Below are 16,669 nucleotides of genomic sequence, written 5' to 3'. Positions count from 1 at the left end.
CACAACATTGTTAGTCTAGTGTTCTGCTTTACTTTTGCCACTAACTTGTTTGTTGTTTTTCTCACACGGTGCAATATTAGTTTAGTTTTTATTTTACTCCCAGAAGTAGCGTACTATAATGCACAAAAACTAGTAGAAATTAAAACTTATTCTTCAACATCTTTATGTGGAATATAAAGTGAGGCCTGCCTTATTATGTTTCACTTTACAATGATTGTTAGTTATGACAAATTCCCATTTATATACTGCATGCAAGTTTTAACATCATGGAGCTGCAATGAATTAATTCATGCGCAGTTTTCATGCCCTCAGTATGCTTGCTGCATTGCTTGCAACATCCCCCCCCCCCATCTCTCTCTGTTTTGCTGTAAATTATAAACTGTTCATAACTAGTGAAAAGAAGACTCATAAACCTATTACATTAAATAAAATTAAAATAAGATTAAAATTATTAAAGTTTGTGATGTTACAGTTGTTAAAAACAAAGATAAAGTCCTTAATGAATTGAATAGTGCTACACTAGTTATCCATAAACATAATAATTTTATTGCCAAAATGGAATTACTTAATGGTATGGGCAGATGACCAAACTAGTTGCCATGTTCCCTTCCTCCAATACTTTTTTGTTTGCAAAATTTGTTTAAAATTTTTCACTTCTTACTGTGGGACAGTATGCACAAATAAGTTTCATTATCATCATGGGCAAAGAGAAAAAAAAGAAAACATAAATCAAAACTAGCAGTGTGGGCATAACCCTAATTGAAATTGTCTTCCAATCAAGAAGTTTATCTTCATGTTTGGTAATCAATGTCATTGCTACTCCTTTCCTTGATTGTTATTACTTGAATATAACATCATATACTTATTATTTAGTACAGTGTTTCTCAAGGTGTGGTACATGTATCCCCAGGGGTATGTGAAAGGTCTTCAGTGGGTACATGGCAATTTTCGGCTATGCATCATTAATGCATGGAATCATTATTAAGAAAAAAAGAATTATTTTAAACTTATATTTCTCTATAAATTATATATTATGTATGAATTCTCCTACTCAAATTGTGATAACTGCTTCATTTGAATAATTTGCAAATTCGCATCCGATCACTCGTGAATCTTCATTCAGCTTTGTATATGAACATACATTACGAGCCTGCAACAATGCGAAGAGAGTACAATAGCAACTGATAAAAAAAATAATTATATGAATCATTAGTAGATGTAATTAAGACATTTGAGCAGATATTAATCAATGTGCTTCATTATTTGATCTTACAAATTTGTTGTTAGTTAAAATAATGATTAATAGGTTTGTACTACTTTTACAGTGATATAATTGCTTTAATAATAAAAGAAAATAAGAGGAATCTATTCTGTTATGTGTCATTTGTGGTGAAACTTTAAAACATGAAAACTTTAAACCATCTAATTTAAATCGCCATTTTGAATCAAAACATAATGAATACAAGGACAAACCTGCAGAAATTTTTCAAAATAAACTAAAAAATTTCAAAGAATCTGAAAAAATTATATTGATCGTGTCAGCAGATGAAAATATGATGGCTTTAGAAGCTTCATATCATGTGTCGCTAATAATAACAAAAGATGGTGCAGCAGAAACAATTGATGAAAGTTTGGTCAAGCCTGCAGCAAAAATAATAGCAGTAATTATGATGGGAGATAATGCACAAAGGTCTTTTGATCGGATTTGCCTTTCATATAGTACTATTCATTGAAGAATCACTGAAGTGGCTGAAAATATAAAACAAACATTGTTATCCAGTATATGTAAGAGTCATTATGCGTTGCAGGTCAATGAATCCACCAATGTTACAAATTTTGCAAATCTTCATTTTGATACATTTATGCATCAAAACAAGCTTGATTGGAAAAGTTGTGTCACAATAAGCATGGATAGAATGAAATCCATGGTCGGATCTAAAAAAGGGCTTGTTTCAACGATTCATGCTGTTGCACCAGATGCAAAGTCAACATACACTGGTAGGCTTTGACCACATTTGATTTCTACAGACTTAAGAAAAGTTCTGGATGAAGCTGTAAAAATTATAACTATATTAAAGGCCATCCTCTACATGCCAACCTTTTCTCTCTACTTTGCAAAGAAATGGGAAGTAATCGTACACAACTTCTAACTTCTTTTCCATATACCGATGTTTATTGACTTTCTCATGGAAAAGTCCTTACTCATTTATTTGAACTTTGGAATGAACCACAAGTTTTTCTTGATGAAAATTTGAATTGAAAAAACATTTACATAATATGAAATTATGTGAATGTTGTAAATGTCAATTAGCATACCTGGCAGATATATTTACTGTATTAAATAATCTTAATTTGTCTTTACAAGGCAAGGAAATTTCTATATTTCATGTCCAAGATAAAGTGAATGCCACATTGGCAAAGATGGAATTATAGCAAAAGGTTGGTAATGAAGAATTTTATGCGTTTCCATCTCTTCAGGAATTGCTCGAATTGCTTCAAGTTCAAATGAAAAAATTGATAAGGATGTGAAAGTTACTATCATGCAGCATCTACAAAGCTTACAAATGAATCTAGAAAAGTATTTCCCTGAATTGGACATTGAGTGGATAAGATACCCTTTCAATATCAACAAATCTATGCCAAGGGGTCTGTTGCCAGTAGAAGAAGAACAACTTTTAGAACTAGCTTCTGATGGTTTCCTAATAAATAAATACAATGAGAATACATTATCATCATGTTGATTACAAATGCAGAATGAATTTCCTGAATTAACAGATAAAGCTCTAAGGTTCATTTTTCCATTTCCAAGTTCATATCTGTGCGAAGTTGGATTTTCAACCCTTGTAGATATTAAGACAAAGAAGAGGAATTGCTTCTGAGATTGAAATTAACAAGTATAGAGCCACATTTTGTGAAATTTTATCCCCCCATAAGCAATTTCACTCTTCTCATTGATGATAAATTATTTAAATTAAGTAAACATTTATAGAGTATCTTTATAAATTTTTTTTTAAAATAAACCATATTTTTTTTGTTTACTTCTAAATTCAAATAAAATAGACATTTACAATGAAATATGCTTTTTTAATTAATTTATTTATTTATTATTTATTATTATTAATTTGATAAGGGGGTACTTGGTAATAATGAAAATTTAAGAAGGGTATATGGATATTTGAGTTTGAGAAACACTGATTTAGTAGAATCTTATCTATTTTTGCCTTCTTTGTCTCAATGACTCCAATTATGTCCACTTAGTACTTTTCCAGTTCTTCTGCAAGTTTGATTTCCTTTCCATTATTACCCCTTATATTGATGTTTCCTATCTCAAGTTCTTCTGATGTTCGAGTGGGACAAAAGCTGTTCCTCTTACATAGAGGAAGATTACCATTCAAAATTTTTCAAAGAAGCAGCCACAGTCGCCCGTTCTACTGTCAACCTTAACAGAAATCAAGGCCTAATACTCCCAGAGATATGGAAATCCCTAATCAGAATCTTAAAAACGGAAGAAATGAACTTTAATACAAACTACAGGAAGTTCCTCAGTAACAGCTAGCTGATCTTGTACACGCGATACGTGTTTCACTCACGTTCGATACTATTTTATTTGTAATTATTCTAGTCAGTTTTTTACAGTTATTCTTGTCAGTTTTGCAGTTACGCATAATTGTGAGATTGTTTAAACCTCTATGTAAGTGCCCTGAAAATGCCAACAGATAAGTGTGGCGAAACTAGTTGGTTCAGTTAATAAAATTGATCAACACTTGATCAGTAAACCAAATATTATTATTTAATGAATGGATTTCACTTTACACATCTAAGCTCTGCTAGTGACATCGTTATGTTTGCAAATACTCCACCCAGATTGCAAAACATGGTTCAGGAACTAGCACAAAAAAAGTAAAGATATTGGACTGAAAATGAAAGAACTTGGAGAAGACTCAACTTTACAGATAAATCAGATATATATGAGGCGGTGTCTGGACAGTTCACCCAGATAAACACTTAGAACAAAAATGTTCTTTCATATGAAAAATGTTTTTTTTTTTTCATAAAATATCTTTTCTTTTAGGATATATAGGAAGACATAAAATTAATTAAATTTTGTTCTAGGTGTTTATCAAAACTTTCCACCCCCCACCCCCCCTTGTATATATGTTGATGATACAGTGCTGAAAAATATGAACTACATCTACCTAGGCTAACAAATTTCAGATGGTGGCAGAATTCATGAAGAAATATACTGATGTGTGAAACTGGCATGGGGTGCATTTGTGAAAATCATATATTTAAGAACCCCGTATCCTATATATCTGAAGAGAGAATTTTTTAACCAATACATCATATGAATTGTTACTCATGGATCAAAGCTTACCTATGGAACCTTACCGAGAGACATCCAAACCTGGAGACCACTCGTAGAAGTATGGAGAGATATATGCAATGATGAGAATTATGAGGAGAGTTAAGAAATGGAATACATGGATAAAAGGAATGACTAAAGTGGAAGATGCCAAAATCTTGGAAAAACTTGGAAAGCGAATTGAGAACGGTTGATGAAGTTTTGATCATTATCCCTGCCTGTCTACTAAATTCTGCAATCCACACTTTCATCAGCTTGGTTGCTCCTCTCTGGATCCTGTACACCACCTCCTGATCCCCAGGAAACATAAGTGACCAAATCTGTGCACAGTAGTCAAGATTCAGGCCATATAAAGAGGGATAATAACTTTCCTATCTGTACTTGCATTGTGTTGTTCAACATCCAAGTAATCCTTTGATCTATTTTACTAACTTTTGCAATATGTCCTCTGAACTTCAACTCCATGTTCTCTATTATCCTCAATTCCGTAGCCTCATCAGTTTTCTGCAATCCAGTACCATCAATGTGATACACAGTGTATGACCTTTTCAATCTGAAGGGCATATATTTTATGTAGACATAACCTTACATTTTGTATGATTATGCAAAATCATTATACTTACCCATAATGTCAATTTATTTAAATCATCTTGCAGGATATCTCCATCACCTTTATCAACTATTGCCTTCACCAAATTTGTATCATCAGGAAACAACCGAAAATATATATATTCTCCCCACTCCTTAAATCAATCCCTATGTTATTAATATACAAATAAGAGTACTGGCCCTAGTAGCCTTCATGCACTGAATTAGTCAGTCACATCTCATTTTCCTAGATTTTTTTCAAATGCAGGTAACCCCCATATAACACAGTCGTTAGGTTCCTAAAAAAATGCTGTGTTATGTGAATTCATGTTATACGAAACAAAGAACTAGTACAAAAAACAGGATTAGGTTCCAAAAGTTTAAAAATCTATATTATTTTCTTTTTATAACTAAGAGAAATGTATGTTTATTAAAACAATAATTGATCAAGGGGTGCTTAAGGGTCAAAGCTGTATAACTGAGAGGAGACCTCCACATAGCCTTTAAAGGAATGTGGAGAACCGACCAAGGCTTCTGACCTAATGTCCAATCCTCACCTTCTCGTGGTGCACCCTGTTGGGTATCTACTTTGATACTGAACGAACGAGGATGGGCTGGCAATTTGGGATTTAGCCGACCAAATTGTATTCTTATTGGTTAAACCAAAATAAAAAATGATGGTACAACATGACAAAATTTCATGCCGGCTGGGGCGTCGCCCGGTTAAACAAGGCCCCCGTTGTTTTCGCCAGGGAACCAGGGCAAACAGCGAAAAGTCAGCTACTGGAACAAATCTGAAAACAAACCCCAACTCAACATCACCAGAGTTAAAGATCGGTACTATCAACGTAAGAAGCCTGAATGGCAAAGAAATGGAGCTAGCTGAGGAATTAGATAAGTACCAGATCGACATAATAGGGGTGACTGAAACAAAAAAGACCAAAACTGGTGAGATCTTTCTGAGCAATAAATACAAAATGTTATATTCAGGCAATGACAATCAAGGAAAAGAAGGAGTAGCCATAGTATTCAACACAAAATACGAGGCTAATCTTCTTGAATGGCAGTCAGTCTCAAGTAGAGTAATGTGGGCAAATATGAGAATGGGGAACTGGACAATGAGACTTATTTGTGCCTATGGTCCCACAGAAGGTTCTACTAAGGTAGAAGTGGAGGAATTTTTTGAGGCTTTAGAAAAAGCAACTGACACAATGAAAAAGGAAAAGTTGGTCCTTGTTGGGGATCTAAATAGTAGAGTAGGAAATTATTGTGAGACATACAAAAATATTTTGGGAAAATTTGGAGAAAAGAGCAAAGCTAATAATAATGGCAAATATCTGTTGGATTTCTGCTCAGGACATGGAATGGTTATTACTAACACCATGTTCCAACATAAAAATGTGCACAAATTCACATGGAGAGAAGAGGCTAGGAATAAGAAAAGTCTCATTGACTATGTTATTGTTGATAGTGATGTTTTCTCCCTGGTGCAGGACACCAGAGTGTACAGAGGATTTGAAATTGGAAGTGATCACTATTTAGTCTTGAGCAGGATAAAATTGAATTTCATATTGAAAAGAATAACATGTAAGAAAGTTTTAAAGCGAATAAAAGTTAAGCAGCTCTCAGATGTGAACTGTAGACTAAAATACAGAAATATTATTGAAAAGAAAATGAAAGAGTTTGAGAACAGGAATCAAACCTTGGAGATTCAGTGGCAAACTCTGAAGGAAACATTGATTGATTCTGCCAGAGAGGCATGTGGTGAGGTTGTGTGCAAGGATAAAAAAAATCAGAACTCCCTGGTGGACACAGGAAGTTAAAGAGGCAGTGAAGGAAAAGAAGAAAGCATATCAAAAGTTCCTGGCAAATAAGTCAGCTTTTACTCTTACAGAATACAGAGACAAATGTAAGAAAGCTAAACAGTGTGTAAAACTAGCTAAACAAAAGTCATGGGAGGACTTTGGCAAGAATATAGAAAATAAATATCAAGAAGGTGGCAAAATATTCTGGAGTTTGTTGAAGAAACTTAGGAATGGAGGAAAGAGTGCTGTAAAAGGAATTAGAGATGATAAAGGTGAAATGAAAACAGGAGAAAAAGATATCCTTGAAGTATGGAGTAATTACTTTGAAAAACTGCTAAATGAAACAAGCAGTGATGACAGCAGAGTGATAAAAAACACTGACCAGGCATGCAGTCAGGAATACATATCCATATTTGAAGTAGAAAAAGCCATCAAAGGCTTGAAATGTGGAAAGGCAGCAGGAGTAGATGATATTCGACCAGAAATGCTGAAGTATGGTGGTATAAGAGTCTTACAGTGGATGCACTGCATAGTTCAGAAAGCCTGGAGAGAGGGACGAATTCCCAATGATTGGAGTAGAGCTCTCATAGTACCCATATATAAAAAGGGAAATAAAACTGAATGTGAGAATTACAGAGGTATTTCCCTACTGAGTGTTCCTGGCAAGATCTATGCAAGTATACTTGAGAAACGATTGAGAAGAATTGTGGAAGAAAAGCTTGGTGAAGAACACGCTGGATTCAGGCCAAATAGAGGCTGTCTGGATCAGATCTTCACTTTACAACAAATAGTCGAGAAAGCATGGGAATATAACAAAGATCTGTATTTAAGTTTTGTCGATTTGGAAAAGGCATATGACAAGGTGCCAAGAGAGAAGCTATTCAATACGCTGCAGTTATATGGTGTCAATGGGGCATTATATCAAGCAATACTTAGTCTTTATTTGAGTTGTGAGTCAGCAGTTAGAATTGAAGGAAGTACAGGAAGATGGTTTAATGTTAAATCTGGTGTGAGACAAGGATGTACATTATCCCCTCTGTTATTCATTATCTATATGGATCACATTATGAAGGAATGTGGTATTAAACCTGATATCAAAATTGGAGATGTTAATGTCAGCTCTTTGCTTTATGCGGATGATGTTATACTTCTAAATAAATCCGCTACAAGTCTGCAAGATTCTCTGACTAAATTGAATAGCTGTTGTAATAGATATGGTATGAAGGTCAGCAATAAAAAGACAAAGACAATGAAAATAGGCAGAATCATTGAAAATGTCAACTGTGTTGTGAATGGAGAACCTGTGGAACAAGTAAAACATTTCAGCTACTTAGGCACAATTTTTACTGAAGATAGTAAACTAAATATAGAAATAGACAACAGAATCAGCAAAGCTGGTATCGTGGGAAGTCAATTGAATAAATTCATATGGAATAAGAAAGAAATTAGTCGGAACACTAAATTAGCTGTATACAAGACTGTGTTCAAACCAATTTTAACTTATGGATCTGAGAGCTGGGTCAGAAGTAAAACACTTGACCAAAGACTAGAGACCGCAGATATGAGAGTCCTGAGAAAGATTAGAGGCGTGAACAGATGGCATCAATGGCAATATCATATTAAAAATGAGGATATTAGGAAAGAACTTGACATTGTCAGCATCCAGGAATGCGTTAGCAGAGCTAATCTCAGATGGTATGGTCACTTAAATAGAATTGGAGAGGAAAGATTAGCAAAACAAGTGTTCTCATCCAGGTTGGCAGGAAAACGACCCAGAGGAAGACCAAGATATAGGTGGATTGATACGGTACAAAGTGCCTTAGACGATAGAAATATAAGATCTGATAATGTTGGAGTCTTGACAAGTAACAGACTGATTTGGAGGAAAATTGTAGATAGGAAGTTAGTAATGATGTAATTTTTTCATGTAGTACTGTCATATCCTGTACACCCCTTGAGGGTACATGGCAGGAATTTGATGATGATGATGATAATTGATCAAAAGTATTACATACTAATTACTAAAAAAGAAAGCAAAAAGCTTCACTCCGGCAATGAAGAATTATTCAAAATTAAGTGGATATTGAATCCAACGTTATTTCTTAGCCGAATATAGAAACCACAAGAGTTTCATGCTGAATATATAGCGACTATATAAAAGTTTCGGCGGATAGCATAAGCCAAGTGGTTTATGACAGGGCAACTCGTAGTAAAGGTGGATTAAGACCCGATCACTGTCCTTAATATGGCCTTAGCTTTTTGCTCTCTTTTTTAGTAATTCTTTGGTGCCTTTTGTAATGTGACACCTTTTTTAGCAACTCGTATCGTAAAGTATATAAGTTCTGTATCACTTCATCCTGAGTATTCTTGGTCTAGCTCCCACTGACCAGACCTCAAAAAAGGTCAAAACCAGTTTGGTTAGTGACCTCCCCCCATAATGTATAACATCATACATCTCCTAGTAGACGTGTTTTACGTTACGGGAAAATACTAAGGACAGTGAGTGGAGCTTAATCCATCTTTACTGCGAGTTGTCCTGTCATGAACCACTTGGCTTATGCTATCCGCCGAAACTTTTATATAGTCACTATATATATTCGTCGTGAAACTCTTGTGGTTTCTATGTTCGGCTAATAAATAATGTTAGATTCAATATCCACTTAATTTTGAATAATTACGTACTAATATTATTACATAATGTTTCCTTCGTCATCATTACTAAGCACCATTAAACGAGGGCATTTTCTTTCTGGCAAAATATCCTCATTTTCTGAGCTTTCTTCAGCAGCATGTTGAGTTCTATGCTCTATTTTTTGCACAAAAATCTGTTATTTTTGATTGTTTGCTTTTAGCTGAGAGATCTTTATAAATTTCATTGTATGGAGTTAAGCACTTGTGAAGTTCTCTCTTAAATTTTGTGCTTCTTTTAGTGGAAGAATCTTCATTTAGAAAATATAACTCCAATTGTTCGGCTAAGTCTAGGCCTTTCTTTATGCTTTTTAGGGTAAAATGTTTAACTTCGTTGTTTCTATCTGTGCTATTGTCCTCTGAATCAATTTGGTTTATCCCAGATGCCATTTCCACCAAATTTGCTTCATCAGTCTCTTCTTCCACCCAGTAGTTCTTGAATATCTTCGACATTCGTATCGTCAAAACCTTCCCCTTCCTAGATACTTAGCAAGTTTTATTATTGTATCCATTCTGTTTTCTGCTGGCTCGATTAAATTTTCGCTTTGAACTGACTCTGACCATATATTTTTCCAAAAGGCATTTAACATTGTCGGTTTTATTTCTTTGATGGATGAAGTTATGAGATTAATACAATCCAAAATTGTAAAAAGTTTCCCTGCCTCCATGACTTTGATAGATTCGTCGTTAACTTTATTCAAAACCCATTGCAATGATTTCCTGATGTAATTAGTTTTAAATGTAGCTATAATTCCCTGATCTAACGGTTGAAGTAATGAACTTGTATTTGTTGGTAAGAAAATTATTTTGACATTTGGGTAATTTAAATCTTTCGGATGGCTGGGTGCATTATCCAATATCAGTAGAACTTTTAAAATCTAAACTTTAAGTAGCTTTCCACACTTGGTACAAAACAGTTTAGAAACCATTTTTTAAATAAATCAGTAGTTACCTAAGCTTTCTTATTTGCCGTCCAATATACTGGTAAAGCACTCTTATTTAGGTATTTCATTGCATGAGGATTGAGGGATTTATAAACTAGCATGGGTTTTACCATGTGATTGTCTGAAGCATTACTGCACATATGTTACACGGTCTTTTGATGCTTTAAAACCTGGTGCAACTTTTTCATTTTTTGAAATAAATGTTCTCTTGGACATTTTTTGCCACCAATGGTTCATCTTGTCAGCATTAAAAACCTGATGTGTTGTATATCCACCCTGTTCAGTAATTTTTTGCAATTCCTTTGGATAAGTTTTGGCAGCTTCATTATCAGCTGATGCGCTTTCCCCTTGTATTTTTAATTTTTTTAAAATGAAAAGCGTTTTCTAAAACGGCTGAACCAACCTTTGCTAGCAACAAAGTCAGGGTTAATAGCAGATTCTCCATTTTCTTTTAAGTAATTGTAAATTTTTAAAGCTTTATGGTTAATAACATTGGTGTCCAGTAGGATCCTTTTTTTTTTTTGAGCAGCCATCAATCCAAATACTAAGAGCTTTTTCCATTTTTTCAAGCGCTCTGGGATGAGCTGTCATATTTGCAGAGATAGAACAACCTGCAGCAGTGGAAGCTTTAATTTTCTGTTCATTTTTCTGTATGGTCCGGATTATTGCTTCATTTAAATCCAAGGTTTTTGCAACATATGATACTTTTTCCCCCTTTTTAATACACTCCAAAATCTGTGTTTTTAATTCTAGCGAGATGAAATGTCTTTTAAGAGGTACTTTTTTACTTCTGACAGACATCGTTCAGGACTAAAAAAGAAATATTTAACACTTCTTAAAAAAAGGTTCAATAATGCATACAAATAATACATACAAAGAATAGTACAAAGAATAAAACAGTGAAAGTCTTAAAATATGTTTAATACTCCACAAACAAAATGAATTTAAAATTCTAATAAATTCTAAAATTCTGTACACAAATCTGACTAGACATATATGCTCGAATGAAAAATATCGAATGATATGGTGCTCGCTCTTAAAAGCTCTCATCATGTCCTGTGTTGTATGGGGATTTCCCCGATTCTTGAACCGTGTTAGAGTGAGAATGTGTTGTAGGAATGCTGTGTTATATGGGAGTTACCTGTACTTCTACATGAAATTAGATTTTTAAAACTACAGCTCTATCTCCTATCTTCTACCATGCCTGAAAACAATATTACTATTTTGGAAAGTAGACTCTTTTCAGTCTACAAAAGCTGATCAAGGAGATGCTACAGTTATTAGGATGTGCTGAAAAGTTGTGATAATCACCATGAAGGAATTGAGGTAGAACCATGTAACTTACACATCATTCTACATATTCCCCAGGAACTGTTATACACTTGTTACAACACTGCTGCATCATTTGCAATCCTCTGAGAAAAGTCTTTCCCAAGTCCTCAGCTGCAGATATGACTTCATCATCTGTAGTAAATTTTCTTCCTTTCAAGTATTTCTTTAAATTTGGGAATAAGAAATAGTCAGATGGAGCCAGGGCTGGTGAGGCAGACATCGAAAGCCCAAGTTCTGTATTGTCTGTTGGATTTCATAAGCAGTGTGTGCAAGTGCATTGTCCTGCAAAAGCAACACACCTCTGCCTCAGTTTCCTGCACTGTTTTTCCTTCAGAGCTGTTGAATAAACTGCTGCTGCTGTAATAGTTTCACCTTTTTTGAGGTACTTGGTAGGGATTACACCATCCATATCCCAAAAGACAATTGGAAAGAACCTTACCTGCTGACTTTTGGGTTTAGAACTTCTTTGGCCGTGAAGAATCTTTGTGTCTCTACTCCAAACAGAGACTGCTATTTAGTCTCTGTAAATTTTCTTTAAATTTGCAGAGATATAGTGATGAAGCCATGTTTCATCAACAGTCACAATACGAGCCAAAACATTTGTCCCTGATTTCTCAAAATGACCCAAAATTCCTTGAGGTGACAGCACACATTCTCTTTTAGTTAGCATTCAAGCATTTGGGGACCTAGTTTGCTGTGAGCTTCTGCATGTTTAGATGTTGGTGGATAATGACCCCAACTCATTCCTTGGATATCTCCAGTCTTTGCAATGTTTTTTGGCTGGTATTCATCTATCATAAAGGATTATGGCTTGCACTGCATTGATGTTTTCAGGTTTGATTGCTGTGAAAGATCTTCATGAATTGGAGGCATCTGTTGTCTTAGGATGCCTAGTTTTAAACTTGGCCACCCATTTCTACCACTGTTGGATATGCTGGGGCACAGTTCCCTGAAGTCTAACACAAAGTTTGGTGAATCTCAGTTGTGGACTTTTTTTACAGCATGAAAAACTTGATGACTGCCTTCACCTCTGTGTCTTCAAAACCTCTGATGTGTCTTCTTATATATCCTAAAAGAAAAAGAACAAATTATTACAATTTGATGAAAAATGGGGATTAAAGGGTTTTAAGATATGTTCTCTGTTATGATTATATTGGTTGCTTTAATATAATTTTTGTTCTAGGTGTTTATCAGAACTCTTTCAGCCCTCCTTCATATGAATGTATTTGATTTTGAAACAAAATTATCCACTATGCTCTCTGATCCTCAAAAATTGGATGCATTTTTTCTTATAACATTACTATTGAGAGATTTTTCATGTGTTTTCTCTTCATGTTATGTGAATGTATGCACATCTTTATGTTAGAATATGATGTTAATGATGAATAGTGCATATTCTCGAACTGAAACCAGCATATGCTTATTTATCTTCTTCCGTATACCTCTATGTTGTTGCACTAATTCTGCTTCTCTCAAGCTCCATTATTATTAGCACTGCCTTTTAGCTGCCTGTTCTGAACCATAGAATTTCTTTACTTCTCTATTGGTATGTGTATAATCATTTTGCCATAAGTACTGTTAAAACTTCCACACACCCATGTACCACCCACAGAATTGTGCAAGACTGGTTCTGTTAGTGCTGTGCATAGCCAACATTTGCATGTTTATCAGTAGAGAGTTGTCTTGCTGTACTGGTTAACATGCAGTGGGGAGATTATGAGAACTGTGTAGCTGTAATAGCACTTCACAAGATTTAACAGCCACCTGTTAAATGTTTCAACATGTTAAAAATACTCAGGTGATGTTTATGTATAGGACTGTTAATCATTAAAATGATACAGAAGATGTATCTGGCAACCAAAGAACAAGTTGACAATGCTGTATTTGTAAGGGTTGTGAAGGCACACCTCTGCTGTAATCCTGTGAAGACACAGAAAGTGAGGTCGTGAGAGATGAATGTTTTACATAAAACGATGTCTCGTGTACTAACTGATGACCTGGGGGTGAGAGCCTATCGTCATTCTACTGGACATTGCCTAACACCACAACTTATGCAGCAGAGGGTGATAAATTCATAGGCACTTCTGTGGTGGTATGCGAACATCAGACACAGAGATATCCTCTTCACAGATTAGAAGATTTTCACCATTGAGGAGTTGTTTAACCACCAAAACAATCAGATATATGCCCCTGCTGGTCACACCACATCACACATACCATAGCACTCAGGATTCAAAGAGGTCATCACCCTGCATCAGTGATGATTTGGTGGTGATGATGTATCAGGAAGTGTCAAGTTGCATTTGTGTGAGAAAGGGGTCAAAACCTCCACAAAAATGTATCAAGACACTGTGGTACGGAGCTTGAATAATGCCTTGTTTCACAGTAGGCAGTGGACCTTCCAACAGGACTCATCCTCTGCACACAAGGCAAGGACCACCTGACAGTGGTTGGAGGTAAATGTGCCCGACCACATATCACAATGTGATTGGCCATCTGAAAGTCCTGATCTGAATCTGTTGGACTTCAGATCAGGACTCCCAAATCCACCTTCAGCCTGAAGGTGGATTTGGGAGTGAGCAGTGGCAGCATTTCCATTGGATGTTGTGCATGCTGCCATCAACATGTGGTCCCAGATTTTGGGAGTGCATTAAGATAAAAGGTGGACATTTCTAACATTGAGTGCTGCTATATACACATCATACATGTGATTTGTATGTGCTGAAAGCTGTAAATGATTTAATGACAAATTAAAGGTTTATGTGCTGTTCAAGTTGTAACAGTATTTTTGGCTAGACTGGAACCAGAAAAACAAATAAGTTGCATGGATAAGGTTTGCAATTTGTCCTCACTACTCAAAATTCCTTGCCATTCAAGAAGTTTTTTGTTTGTTTTAGTGTTGAATACTTTCATTACTCTGATCACAGTTGTCTGAGTAAATCATTTTATAGCTATTGTTCTTGCCTTTTTAGTCTTTGTGTCCTTAACAATAGTAATTTCAACATGCTATTTCCATATTTCCATCATTAACATGCTACTCCAACTCTTTTCTGTTGGTACTTCTTATATGGATGGTGCCTGTCTTCGGTACTGTTGACTTGAGGTTGTTTACCTTATTTTTCACTGTTTTTGCTCTGGTTCACTGTTATAAACACTAAACTTTGTTGAATATGTTGATGATTGAATTTATTTCATTGTGATTTTCATTCTTATCTTAAAAAATCTGAAACCTAGTTTTAACTCAGTTATCTTTCTTTGCTAACAAGTTATACAGAGATTGATTTTCTTGAATATTAGATATAATTCAGTTAATTATCATAAGAGTTTTGTTATAGAGGATAGTTTGCTATAGCAATTTTTTTTTTGTAATAGTACCATGCCTGTTGGGCTTTGGTTGGGACTTCTGAGTAGTTTATTGTAGCGAATGAGTTTGCTATAGTGATAGCCTTACACTCAGGTGACAGTATCTCTGACAAAGCACTGCATTCCATAGATAAGAAGTAAGCAAGCTAGTGGCTAGTATAGTCACTCATTAGTAAATTATTAACTTGCATACACACACATATATGCAAACTAATAATTTTTCATTGTTTTACTTTATGAGAAGTCTATGAATCATATATTCGCATGATCATTGTGATGAATAATGATTTGTCAGATGTGTAGATTTTGTTATATTTAATTTAGACTTTAATGAATTTTTTTATATGTCTATTACTCTTAATTTTTGAATAAATAATATAACAGGGACTTTATGAAAGTATAAAACAAGAACCATTCAAAATACCTGAAGATGATGGAAATGACTTAATGCACACTTTTTTTAATCCTGATCGAGAAGGATGGCTCTGGAAACAAGGTAAATTATATGATTTATTCATTATTATATACATTGTTTAAGCATTTATTATTAAAAAACTTGGCTTATAATAATTCTTTTTTTTTTCTTTTTCTTTTTTTTTGTTACAGAAAGGCTACTTTCTTAAAACAATCTTTAATGTCTAGTTATTTTTAAATTTCATATCTTATGAAAAACTGTTATTACTATATTGTATTACTGTATTAGATTACATTTGATTTTACTGTCTTCAAGTCCTGAGTATGGAGTTTGTGATTAGTGATAAGAGACCACCCTTTCCTAATTTAAAATGAAACATGGTTGGCTTGTTTATTCTAGTAGTTGAGCCACCTAGCAAAAATAAGTTAACATTCAAGATAATGCAAATATATATGTAAAGAAATATAAGTTAAGAAGAAGAAGGCACTCCACTTAAAGCTGAATCTTGTCTCACAGACTCACTCCAGTCACTTTCTCATAGATCTTTATTCCTTTTCCACTGGTATATATATTCATGGATGTTGCTACTCCAACTAACTGGCCAACATCATTCTTTTAAATATACATACATAGTTCAGTTTCAAACTTACAAAACTTACTTCTCAACCTCATGTTTCATTCCATCTAGGTCTCTTGTTTGAAATTGCCTTCTCGCTGTTTTCTCCCTATCAACTCCCACTGTTCAGGAAACGCATCAACAGGTTTTCCTTTTCTCCTTAACTACTTTGCCCATGCGGTACCAGTATTGTTCTCTGACCTGTGGTTTGTAAGGATGATATAAAAAATATGAACATAACAATTAATGCACTCATGCACAGACAAGACACATAGTTCAAGTCAAGTAACTTCAGACCAATCTGGTATTAAAATAATAAAATAAAATAATAAAAAGTATATAATGGACAGATTGAAGTGTGTGACACATAGATCCACTTTGGGTATGTATCACTCCCCCCACATTATTGCTAAAGATATTTGCTCACTTATCTTACCATAGTACCGAGAGTACAAAGGCACCTATCGTGGCATGAAAAAAATCACTGTTGAATAACTTACTGTAAATCTCTTGTAGCTAGTTCAAAGATGCTGAAATCACTGGATGATTTCCACA

The 16,669-nt window shown here is 34.6% G+C and overlaps 1 protein-coding gene across 2 annotated transcripts in view; it reads left to right on the top strand.

Moving 5' to 3' along the window:
- step (cytohesin steppke) overlaps window positions 1–16,669 on the top strand; it is a 375,568-nt gene that overhangs the window by 213,822 nt on the left and 145,077 nt on the right. For both annotated transcript variants that reach the window (XR_016548776.1, XM_090397533.1), the window contains exon 9: window positions 15,468–15,579. Coding sequence is in view for 1 of the 2 variants with exons in the window: in XM_090397533.1 (XP_090253659.1) it covers window positions 15,468–15,579 (112 nt within the window). In the remaining variant the exon portion in view is untranslated. The remainder of the gene's footprint in view (window positions 1–15,467; window positions 15,580–16,669) is intronic.

Source organism: Typopeltis vanoorti, chromosome 9, assembly GCF_054136105.1.
Source record: "Typopeltis vanoorti isolate ZY-2024b chromosome 9, IOZ_Tvanoo_1.0, whole genome shotgun sequence".
Taxonomy (NCBI): Eukaryota; Metazoa; Arthropoda; class Arachnida; order Uropygi; family Thelyphonidae; genus Typopeltis; species Typopeltis vanoorti.
This window is presented reverse-complemented; position numbering and strand designations above follow the sequence as displayed.